A 12,421-nucleotide genomic window follows, 5' to 3' on the forward strand; every position below is an offset into this window, starting at 1 on the left:
TTGACTTTGTTTTGTCGTCTTCATCCTCCAGGTGTGGGACCAGTCGTCTGTTTGAGAAACCGCAGGGCCGCACGCCCACCACAGACGCACAGAGTCGCGCTTGGGAAGAGAAAAGAGCAGCGAACCAGTGAGAATGTCACCGACTCATGATGAAACACTGCCACACATCTGTTCTTGCCTGATGTATGAAGTGAAAAAGATCCCACAGCAGGAAAACATCTGTAGCTGTCCGAAACAAAGAACAAGACCCAGAGATCTAAAGAGATGTCATTAGAATCAGGTTATTATTTTTTTTTCAATAAAAGTCAACAAAAGGCCATATTAACAACTTGAGCAGGGTTTTTTTTTTTCTTTCTTTTTTTCCTCTACTCTGAGTGGGGTTTAGCAATTAGGTGTAATTCTTTTTCTTCTACAAAGAAAATCTAAGCTCAAGTTAAAGCTTGATCCGGTGGGTTTTGCTGGCTTAAGTCGGCCCGACAACAATCGTGACAACAATAGATAAGCACAGCCGGAGCAGCTTTGTCATGCAGGTCTTGCCTGTATTTTCACAAAAGGATTTTATTTTATATTTTTTAAAAACGCAGTAAAACATCAGCACAGCTGGTTCCTTCCCACTCTCGCCTCCTTCCACAGTAGCTACAGATCAGGGCAAATGTGTAGCAGGCCACTTCTTGTCCGTGTCCCGGTACTTTCAGCCCCAGCCCCGCGCTGACGTGTCCACACACACAATCATCATCGGCTGATTACAATCATTCTCAGCTCGGTCGTCTGGTGAGAGGAACTCCAGCCGGACTCAGCTGCAGCACAAAAAACAATTAGATAGAAATCAATGTAATCCCTCCTGTAGAACCACAAACACACACACAACAGGTGGCTGTCTGCCCTCGTGTAGGTTGACACTAAAACTGCACTACCCACGATCCCCAGCAGCAATGGAGCAGGACCTTTCTAATCCCTCAGAACGCTATCTGACTGTAAATAGACGAGACATAATTTTATATATATTGAGAAGGAATTTCAAGGCTGGATAAGCCATGTCTATTTTTGTTAAAGAAGAAAAAAAAAAAAAAAGTGATATCGTGTCCTCTTGAATGTCCGATGAGTATTCTTTTAATATGTCCAAATGTCCTTTATCAAGTGAGTGATTGTATCTGGATCAAACTCGTGTATGCACTTCCATCCGTCAATGGCAAAACCTCAGTGCTTAACTATATGACAGGAGGGGGGGAAAAAATGATCATGTTTGAAGCTTACAGCACCGTACTCAAGCATTTCTTTTTGTACAATGTCCCTTAAATATTGTATATAACCCAAGGTGAAGATGAATATAATCTTTGTTTTTCCTCTGATTCGTCAATGGCATGGATATGTATATCTGAAATGAATCGGAGTGTTGTCTTCTGCTTCTGCCTCATTTGGGTTATAATTTTACTCCACAATTTTTCTACGAAGCACGTAAATAATGTCTCCTTTAACTGTCTGCACAGTGAATTCATGACCGTAATTACAAAAACTTCTCGATTTCTCCTCTGAAGGCACTTTTAGCAAGTTCCAATATTGAAGTCCCTGTCATGCTAAAATCCATCCTGGGCGAGGTGACTTTATCATATATCACCATCTGACGGATATAAATACAAAGTTTTAATGTTTTTTTTTTTTTTAATGTAAGTGAATGAGAAACGCCACATTTTAACTTGCCCGAGGTGTCCGTCCACAAGAAGCTCAACATTAGAATATCTAAACTCCCTTTCAACTGTGGCTCTTTTTAAACATATAAAAAAAAAAAGCCTCTCCCTGAATGTATTTAAAGAAAATGGAGCATATTTTTTGGTCTGAGACGTTCAACACGAAGCACCCAGTGCTGCAGATTGCACACTTTTTGGACTGATCTCCGCAGGACTCTGTACAAAAGGGTTGTCCATCTTTGATTTTATTTTTCTATTCTGTTCAAATTGCTTTAACATGATGCTGTAACGCTGGATATGATATTGATGTCTGCTAACAAAATGTTTAATTAGCCTTCCCTGTAGAGATTTTGTCACAAAATATTAAATATTATAACCATTGTATTTCACCTCTGGTTTGCCTTTTTTGTGTGTGTGCCTTTTCAGTTATTGAATTTTGTCAACAAATTGCGGTCTTGTAAGATAAAACGTTCACATTTGAAGCCATCTTCATTTTTTATTTTATTTTTATCTGATTCCTCGGGACTTTTCCACACGGCCAGCGAATGGGCCATTTGTCCACGTCCATTGTGTTGGAAGTGCGCGGTCTATTTATAGGCGATTGATCCCAGCGCGCGGCCAACGTGACAATAGCCTGCCATTCCGGTCAAAGTAGCCCGCCGCTCGGCTCTGAGAGGAGCTGAGGAAGAAAAAGTTTTTGACAATGGGCTCGGTAACAATAAACTGCTCTAATTCTGACCTCCTTGTCCTCACTATGCAGCGGGGTGACACCTGCTCCTCCGTTCATCCGCAGCTGTGTGTTTGACAGCTCGAGGCCCACGTGCACCGAGGCTTTAAACCCCCCCCCCCCCTCCCTTTATATAGATCGCACACCTGTGGCCTCGCCTTTTGACCCCGGCCCGTTTCGCTCGTTTTCACACTGTCACTTTTTCTTGACCCGGGAGCCTCCGGCGATGGGAGGCGGACGGACGTGTTAATGGGCCAGAGAGGTGCGGCACATTGTGAGGACGTGTTCTGTGTCAGCACTGTGACACTTCAGTATGTCGCACCTCCCGCTGTTGACATCCCTGGGCTTAGTCTCACAAGCGCTTTAATGCTGACACATGTACAGCGTACAGAAGATGCTTGATGCTGCTCCTTTGTTTTCCTGCACAGTCGATCTCTTCTTATCTGAAAATGAATTCAAGAAGTTCATTTTTGCCATTCAATCATATTTTATGGATTATTCTCTCATAACTGTGTGTACTACAGTAGAAGTGGAGCAAATTAGGGGGAAAAAACACGTGTAATTACAGAGTATAAAGGTCAAATATCTTGTGTACTGTGCATGCTGTGCATGCTGTGCTCTCAGGTGAACTTATACGTGCCTGTCGGGTGAGGAAGTGTGAATAAAGCTGCCCGTAGCAACCCAGGCATGTCAGGGAAATACCCTCAATTAGCTGGTGATTTTCAAGTTCTCTCATGCCATTTTAAATACGACAGAAATCATTTGTGAGCCACAAATCAGAACACGAAGTCAAGAGTTGATTAAACTGAGAGTGGGTGGACTTAAGCTTCCAGGTGTAATCGCTTCATAATACCCAGGGTGTTGAGACAAAAGAGCTATCAGATTCTGAAATGGACCTCAGGCATCTACACAGAAAGCGTAAATAATATCACTAATAATGAATTGTGAACACGATTTAGATTATTTTCTGGGAAATTAATCTCCACAGGATATAACCTGAGATGCTGCGCATTGTGCACACAGCCACAAAGAAATGAAATCTCCTCTCGTGTACAAATAGTTCACAATTTTCAGTCAGGAGGCTAAGATATTCTCTGGATCAGGCTTCAGAACTTTCCTGTTTGATAAAGCTTATAGTTAGGACTGGCTCAGGTCACCCTGAACCATTGTTCAGTTAAGCTGCTATAGGTTTAAACTGCGAGAGCTTCAGTCATTTCCCGGCACACATACAAATTTCACTAACTTTCTGCACATCATTACTGTCGTCTAACCCAGACTGGATCAACAGAGAGCTTCCACCTCTGAGTCCGCTCACTCATGTGGGATTGTTTGAGTTTTCTCTATAAGTGCTTTGCGATGGCTGCGTTGAATGCTGAATTGAGCATGACACTGTTAAAAGGAAGAGTAAAAATACTGGGAATATAGTCTCAGAAGACTTCATCTGACTTTGAAAAGCTCTATTTGTTTGTTAAGATGTGAACAACCTGTGAATGATTCATGACTATAATAAGAAACAATGCCTTTCATTAAAATGTGAACCGGTCACATGCTGCTGTTTATTTGTGGTGGGGGCAGGCATGTGATAACAGTCACCCTCCTCTTTGCCTTTGACTTTTAAAAACAATGCTGACTTGTTCAAAAATTTTAACAAAACTTAACTGAAATCAAATTAATTTCTCAAAATCTTCATTTAAAAAAGAAAACCTTCAGTCATAGTGTGCTTTCTGTTATTCAGCTCATAAACTGCATCTTTTCTACATTAATAAACACAGTTTGTCTCCCTATTGTGTGCAGCGGGGGCTAAAAGCTTCTGGAGGACAGAAGAAATCTGGTCGATAGGAGGAGTTTAAGATTTGTTATATTAAACCACACGTTTATCACTGACTTGTCAGTGAGGAATTGAAATTGGAGAATAACTTTTAGTGCCAAACTATGAGTTGAACAACAGTTGCAGTCTGCATATAAAGACCTACCAGATTTCAAAGTGAAAGCTGCATTTTGTTTTCATCCTGTCTTCAATTCTGTTCACCAGTTCTCCATTTCATGACAACTTATAACCTGCTGTGGCTACAGAACATTACAGAACATGCATGAGAGTTATGTCAGCAGGTTCAAGCCCAGTAAGGAGGGGAAGTCTGGCTCAATTCTTACTGAAAATAGCACAGGAGCTGTGATGTTTGCAAAGAAAGATGTCATGCTCCTTCCCATTGTCTCGCCACATCGCTTTCACTCACTTTAAACCGTCGCTATTGTCAGGCAAGACAATGGTCTGCAGACAGAGGCTGGTTTTAGGTGATTAAGAGCTTTAACCTTCAGTGTGCTCTTGATATTCTAGACCAGTTATTCCACTCTGTTTGTCTGATGTCAGTCACAACCACACAAGGGGGAGACCCTCCGAGGGGTGTGTAGGTTCTCTGTGGCACTGTATGTGCTGTACGGAGCATCATTTACCTGCCACTTCCTAAACAGGGCATAGTTTATAAATATCATCCAGTGGAGATGAGCGTGGGGGGCTACAAAAGGCCTCCCGCAAGCTCCCCATTGTTCACTGGCATCATTGTTGGTCTGACCTCCCAGCTGCTCAGCCATGGTAAGTCCTGGTGCTTGTGTGTGTGCTGCTTGATGATGCACTGACAGGTGTGGGGATGCTCCCCGTGTGCCACATAGATAAGGGAGCTAAGTCTCATTTGGAAGACATGCTTAGAAAATGAAAGCTACTTCTGTGATTACATATTTATTTTCATTAGATGAAGCTGTTATTTTATAAGATTTGCTTGTAAGTCATGAAAATCTAAAATATATTATCTCACAATATAATAATATGTATGTTTTCCCTTTTTATTAAACCAAAATGATCAATTCAAGATTGTAAAAATGCTTGAAACTTTCAAGTTTATATGTTATTAGTGTAGAAATGGCAATGATATATCTATGTGCATCCCACATGCTTTGCTTTTTTGTTGTTTTTTATTTTCAACAATTTTTGGAGTTGGATCTTCTTCATGTAACCTAAATGTAGCTCATGCTCATGTTTTACTGATGATTTTTTTCTCTCAGGAAGCCAGATCATTCATTTTAATTCTTCTTATTTTGAATGTTTTAAAGGCCCCAAAGAAAGCCAAGAAGAGGACAGCAGAGGGAGCCAACTCCAACGTATTCTCCATGTTTGAGCAGGCCCAGATCCAGGAATTCAAAGAGGTCGGCAGCTGCATTTATATTTTACCTGTTTATGTTTTTTTTTCCAAGAATGACAATGAACAGCGTGTGGAAACAGTGCACACATGTTAGCCCATCACATTCGTGATTAAAGATGTAAAGAGTCACCCACAAAGGTCTCCACTTTCTTCTCCCGTTCCATTGTTCATCGATGTACAATGCCCACCTGTCTCCTTGTGCGTCCCCTGGCTCTGCTGCAGCAGCGCTGGCGGTATGTTGGTATGAGGGTCAGCGGAGCGCAGACATCCAGACTGTGTCAGCAGTGATTAGGCTGCAGAAGAACTGCTGGGCATGCCCTGGATGCCTGCTAAATCCCAGTAGGGCGAGCATGTTATAAATACTTAACAATGCTCATTTATAAAGATGACACACAAAGACAAATGAATGGGCAAAAAAACAAACAAACGAGGATGATTGGTATAGGGGTATTATCACCTTTGACCTTCTCTTGTGATCTCAGGCCTTCACCATCATGGACCAGAACAGAGACGGCTTCATCGACAAGAACGATCTGAGAGACACTTTTGCCGCTCTAGGTGCGGGCGGAGCTCAAACTTCCTGTTGTTTGTGAATGCCGCGTGTGACGTCAAGCTCACGCCGAATGTCTGTTGCTGCAGGACGCCTGAATGTGAAACAAGAGGAGATCGATGACATGCTCAAAGAGGCTGCCGGTCCCATCAACTTCACCGTCTTCCTCACCATGTTCGGCGAGAAGCTGAAAGGTGAGGAGCGCACCAGCCGACGGCGCCGACTTAATCGTTGAAAAAAACCACATCTAAATCATGTCGCTGGAGTGTTATTGCAAGCGTGGCTCAGTGAGTGTCTGTTCCATTGTCTCCAGGGGCTGATCCTGAAGAGACCATACTCAACGCGTTCAAAGTCTTTGACCCTGAGGGGAAAGGAGTGCTGAGGAAGGATTAGTAAGTGACTTCACACGCTTGTTATGCCACGTCAATTTGCAATATGCAAATCTGAGCGCAACATAAGCTTTCACCTGCGATTTATGACTCATTCATTCATCCCAGTACAACTCCACCATGAGTGGAAGCCATTATGACTGCAAATTTCCTCCTGGAGAGAATTCATCTTCACACACTGTTTTTTTTTTTTTCTTCCCCCGCCTCTCTCCAGTGTGACACAGATGCTAACAACACAAGCCGACCGATTCTCCCCTGAAGAGGTACATCATGGTTTTGTTTTGTTTTCCTGTGCTACTCTAATTACCATCATTATAGCTTTGTGTGGTGTGTGTGTGTGTGTGTGTGGTGTGTGTGTGTCTGAGTCCAAAAAAGATACACAATTGAACGTCATCATGATGAGCACCTGCTTCTGAACCACACACATTTTCATTCAAAAAAAGACAGATCTGAATCATCATCATCATCATCCTCGTCATCACACTCTTCCGTGCATGCTGAGTTCTGTGTTGTTTTTTAGGGGGGGGGGGGTGCATCTGATGAAACTGATGGTAATGTTTGCCTTTTTTGTGTTGCTCAGATGGAGCAGATGTTTGCTGCTTTCCCCCCCGATGTGGCAGGAAACCTGGATTACAAGAACCTGGTTCACATCATCACTCACGGCGAGGAAAAGGACCAGGAGTGACACGTCAACGTCTCCATCAAAAGCAAAGCCTGTGTCTTTAGCCGTTCACAACACCCACTGCCTCTGATGGAGAAGCGGACTGTGTACTCGACTTCTGTGCTGGCTGCTCAGTGCCTGTGCATTGCTCAGTCAGCACAGGAGGATCCCGACTGATCCCGGTCTGGACAACGTCCGCATTGTGAGCTGTCTTACTCGCCTTCTGCTTTGCCTTCAGCATTTTCTCAAGCGAGACTAATCAAGTTATTTGTCCTCATCCTTTTGTACAGTGAAAATCAAAACGTGCCCCTTTTTTTTGTTGTCATATCTGCTTGTTCGGTTCATGCGAGTCAGTCAAATAAAGATTTTTAAAGACAACTGCGGGCCTGCTTTTTCTTTTCACTTTTCAAAATGTTCTCCTTGAGGAAAGCCAATGAGGGGCCTGTACTCACCAGATTAGGGATCACATATGTTTGTATGATCGCAGGATCACCGCTTGAACAGATGCCTCATCCAGATCTTCCTCAAACACCATGTTAGGTAGCGAGCGTCTGCGCCTGAGAATAATGGTTGCGCGGTTAATGTTCCTCTGAAATCCCCTGGAGCTCAAACAAACAAAGCGTGCACCAGTGTTTGCAGTGTGAGTGCACAAAATAGCCCATGCGAGTGCATGAAAATGTTTGGCTACTGAAACAGAGGGCTTTAGCCAGACAAAGCCCCGTTGTTATTTTAGTGCTGGGCTGATGAGAGACGGGTAACACAATACCACTGGGTTTGGGTGGGTGGCTCACAAAAGGATGCCACCCAGTGATCCCCGTCACCCTCACCGACTCCCCCTGCCAGAGCGCGGTGGAGTGATGTGGGGGCCGGGTGGAAATCCCTGGTTCATTTAGCTGAAGTGCTGTCTCCTGCGATGGAGACGGGATACACAGGGAGTGGTGAGGGATGACTGTTGGGATCAACGTCGGGATGAGAGGTCATATCGTGTGTCCTGCTTTAACCATTTCGTAGAAAAGACCGAAGGATTCAAGCTTGGACACACTGGCTGTTCTTCCTATGCTTCAGAGAACATCAGGGAATAGCTGCAATAGTACAGGAACAATCAAAGGTGGACACAAGAGCCACATGACAACTATAACAACTGTGGAGGGCTGAGCCAGAGACCTCACGAAGTTCTTCACAATATCAATATGTCTCCTGTCTTGTGATGTTGATTCAAACTGCAAGTCTTTTTCTTCATGCCAACAAGGATGAAGGTGAAAAATAACACTGCCTCTTTAAGAATAAAAAAATTAACTATGTGAATTGCATGCATCATGTATATCTGATTTGATCAGGGACAGTCAGAGGGCTCATGTGTCCCACAAGCTGTACACTGTCCAGCTCTGAGTCACAGTCTCTGACTTTTTGCATGAGAAAAAACACAAATTGAACCTAAACTCACAACTGACGAGACCTGTGAAGCCTAATGTCAGTGTTTCCCCACTGTTTTGTTTAACAGTTGCTTGCAAACTAGTTTTTATGAGAAATTACTTACTTTCAACCCCTTACTTTTATAACTGAATCATTTCTTGACCCATTCGTGGACAGAATAAGACAGAACATTTGAATGCAGCTTTGGTGTTTTTGTTCACACCTCAGACGTAACGGACTGTTTCAGAAGTATACATTCAAAAGAATTACAGTACGATCATACAGGGATTGTTAAGGAAAGACAGGTTGATAGGACACAGTGAAGATGAATAGTAAAAAACATACTGTATGTGCTCTGTTTAATCAGCCTCCATGTTTCAACAGGTATTTTCCATCCACCTTCCTTCTAAACCGATTTTATCCCATTTACTCTACTGGGAGCTGGAGGCAGTCCCACAATGCAAGAGGTGAAAGGCGCAGTTCATATTCACAGATTGGAAAGCCAAAGAATCAAGTTACCGCAATTCAGAGTCACTAATTAACCTACCAAGAATGTCTTTAGTGGAGAGAAACGCCAACCAGGCACCAGAGAAACATGCAAACTCCACAGGGAAAGACTCTGGGATCAAAACGGTGTTTTTTTCTTGCTGTGAGACACAAATAACCCAGCCCCCACGCCTTAACGTAAACATTGTTAAAGTCTGCTCTGTACGTTCTCAGCCATAGTGTGCTTGTTTACCATCAGCCTTTTGCAGGAGGCCTTTTTATTCTTCATTAGATTTCATTCGATTTTAGACATCATTACAAGACCAGCCCATAAAAGGGAAGCTGAGACAATGACAGACTCGTACATTATCTTGTCTAAAAGGCCCCCGAGGGCCGGCTTTGACTGATCCAGACTTCTCTGAACTGAAATATGCTTTAACACACTGTGACGGGAAGAGAAAGATAATGTAGACAGACCTCACTTAAAGGAATAAAAGTTTCACATTCTCTTTATAAATAGAATATATATATATCACAAATAAATCTGGGTTTGACTCCAAAGCAAAGTCTTATATGTGTTTCCTACACGTTTCCCTGCCTGTTCCCATAATCCAAAGGCATGTGCTTGCAGTTGTGCAGAACATTAATGAGCAACATGCTCTCATTATGGCCGGGAGCGTAAGAATACTGGCCCAGTTAAAAACTAGGTGATAATTCCGTCACTAACAGTTCACAGTCTGCTAACAGTAATCATGTCAGAAGTCTGAATCAATTAAAGCAACGTCAACATCGTATGTGAAATATCACATCATAAACCAGTGGATGGAGGATCTATTTTGGTCTTTCTGTCAGAATTCTATGATGAGACATGTCTATATAGCGTCCAGTGTGACAGTGACAGTTTGTGAAAAAATATCCAAGTTTGGCAAATAAATAAATAAAAAATACTCCCAGGGCCAGATTATGAACAAATTGAGCAGATGCACAATGTTTTCAGACAATATCAATAAAAACACTTTTTTGTAGCACTATTTTTTTAAATGTGACAAACAGACCGATACCACTGAACATTGGACACGTCCTGTCTGCTCATGACTCAGAGCACAAGTTTTTTTTTTTTTCACATACAATCAAGTTTTTATCAACGTGTCAGTGCAAGATATTTTTTTAAATACATCCCTCTGCAGTAAGTCATTTCATCTGTGCTTTTTTTCAATGCAAAGCGGCAAATATGATGGGGATAAGAACTTAGGACACAGTGCACGAAGAGCTGATTATAACACAACTGTGGTGGTTTCTGACTGGAACTGATCCACCTGCAGGTAGAGTGAAAATGGGAATCTTGTGTGAAATGAGGAATTTTCTTTGTCATTCTGTTGTATTTCAGGCATCAACACTTCTCAGTTTTAGACCGAAATGTATGAAAACTAAATATAATGACATCTGAAAACATTATCCATCCATTCATCTTTTGCAGCACTTCATCCAGTTCATTATCACAATGGGCTGGAGCAGATCCGTACTGACTATGAGCCTTGAAATCAATCAATCTATGATCCTTTAGCAAGATTTGGTTAGTAAATAATAAAAATTATCATCCCATAAACTATAGCAAATATCAAGTCAAACTGCCAAAACTGACTTCATAATCTGCCTGTGAAAGTTTGTGCACGGACGCCCTCTAGTGGCCAACTGAGGAAGAGCGCTAAAAAAAAAAAGAAAGATAAATAAATAAATAATAATAATAATAATGATAATAATAATAATAATAATAATAAGAAGAAGAAGAAGAAGAAGAAGAAGAAGAAGAAGAAGAAGAAGAAGAACTATCCAACTTGTCCTGAAAGAAAATATAATACACATAAAATGCTACGCAAATAAGATAATATCTAAAATAGACAACTTTAATTACAAATAAAATCAGCTCCAGGAATCATCTCTCTGATAAACATCTTACACTTACAGGAATATTACCACAATTATTTATCTATGGAGGCACATTACAGTATGCTGAGGGAGGCAATTAACTCCCTTCCTTTGAGGTTTATATGGATATTTAATGCACTGCCAAAACAGCATTTAGTCTGTATGATCCACCAGAGATAACCTGAAGATTTCTTTTCATTAATCGCTGTCATTTTGTGCAGATTGCGTCTATTCTTGAGCCGTGTGGTAAATAGTTGAAGTTTAATCCTTGAACTGTCGTTCATTGATGTCAGAGGAATATTTGTCTTCATGAAGATCTTCTATTTTAAGATGTTATTACTTCAAAAACAATTTATGAGGGTTTATGAGCAAAGTATTTTTTTCTGTTTGTAGTTCATCTTATAATTATTTTGAACTGCTATAAAGTCAAACTTAGTTAAATTTGTTGATTAGGTGTCAGTGAAACAGAACTATCGGTTTTCAGTGAAAGCAGATTCCCTTTGTTGAAAGTTTTCATGATACATGAAGCTTTTAATATATTCCTAAAGGTATTTTGGATTAGTTTATTAATGTTTACTGAAAATGCTCAGAATATGGAGCCAGCATAAGCAAACTGTCTGAGCTGACACGGTTCTGTAGGATGAGGCAGATTTTAAACATCCCATTCAAGTCCATCATTTTCCTCCATGTTCCCCTCAGGATCTGTATGAATCATTCTAACCACTCAACCTGTCCTATTGTCCATGAAAGCAGCGTCTGTCACATTTCCTGTCCCGTTTGTAAATTTCTACCTCGATTTTCTTATCTTTGACTTTGAGATACTTGAGGGAATTCACAGGAAGTGGGCCAACTTAGACCAGATTTCTTATGAAGATTTTTGATATTATTTCCACATGATGATGAATTTTCAAGCAGGTCTTCTCCTTGAAGAGTTCATTTGATTCATCAGCACACTTGCTTCTTCCTGAACGATGAGAATCTGAGGATCTCCTGGTGCTCAATTTACTTCAAACCACTGAGTTCACAGCAGGTCAGATCGTGAAGAGCCTCATAATATAAACTCAATATTCATCGGCAGTACATCACCAATACAAGCTTTGTTTTCTATGTGCTCATACACACATAGCAAGTGAGTGAAGCTCAGTGATAGTGGGGTGGGACGGTTTATTTCATCCCTTCTAGAAAAATGTATAAAATCATTGTACGCTTTTGCCTGGTACTCTAATACAGCACCCGATGCTGTCTATAGGTAATCCAGCAAAAGGCACATTACGAAAGGAAAACGAACAACTATGGGCTTCATGGTGGCGTAGCCCTTCTGTGTGAAATCTGCATGTTCTTCCAGGGTCCACCGCTTTCTCCCCACAATCCAAAAATCACGTGCTTGAGG

The 12,421-nt window shown here is 41.5% G+C and overlaps 2 protein-coding genes across 2 annotated transcripts in view; both read left to right on the top strand.

Moving 5' to 3' along the window:
• cita (citron rho-interacting serine/threonine kinase a) overlaps positions 1 to 1,049 on the top strand; it is a 36,334-nt gene extending 35,285 nt beyond the window's left edge. The window contains exon 48 of the mRNA XM_080462236.1: positions 32 to 1,049. Coding sequence (XP_080318362.1) covers positions 32 to 55 — 24 coding nt within the window. The 3' untranslated portion in view covers positions 56 to 1,049. The remainder of the gene's footprint in view (positions 1 to 31) is intronic.
• Positions 1,050 to 4,768: 3,719 nt separating this feature from the next.
• On the top strand, positions 4,769 to 9,663 carry myl2a (myosin, light chain 2a, regulatory, cardiac, slow). Its single transcript, XM_080462021.1, has 7 exons — positions 4,769 to 5,002; positions 5,518 to 5,610; positions 6,089 to 6,164; positions 6,246 to 6,350; positions 6,470 to 6,548; positions 6,760 to 6,808; positions 7,126 to 9,663. Exons 1-7 carry the CDS (start codon positions 5,000 to 5,002, stop codon positions 7,228 to 7,230), a joined length of 510 nt encoding a protein of 169 aa, XP_080318147.1. The 5' UTR covers positions 4,769 to 4,999; the 3' UTR covers positions 7,231 to 9,663.
• Positions 9,664 to 12,421: the final 2,758 nt, after the last annotated feature.

The sequence above is a fragment of the Lipophrys pholis genome, assembly GCF_963383615.2.
Source record: "Lipophrys pholis genome assembly, chromosome: 4".
In the NCBI taxonomy this organism is placed as follows: domain Eukaryota; kingdom Metazoa; phylum Chordata; class Actinopteri; order Blenniiformes; family Blenniidae; genus Lipophrys; species Lipophrys pholis.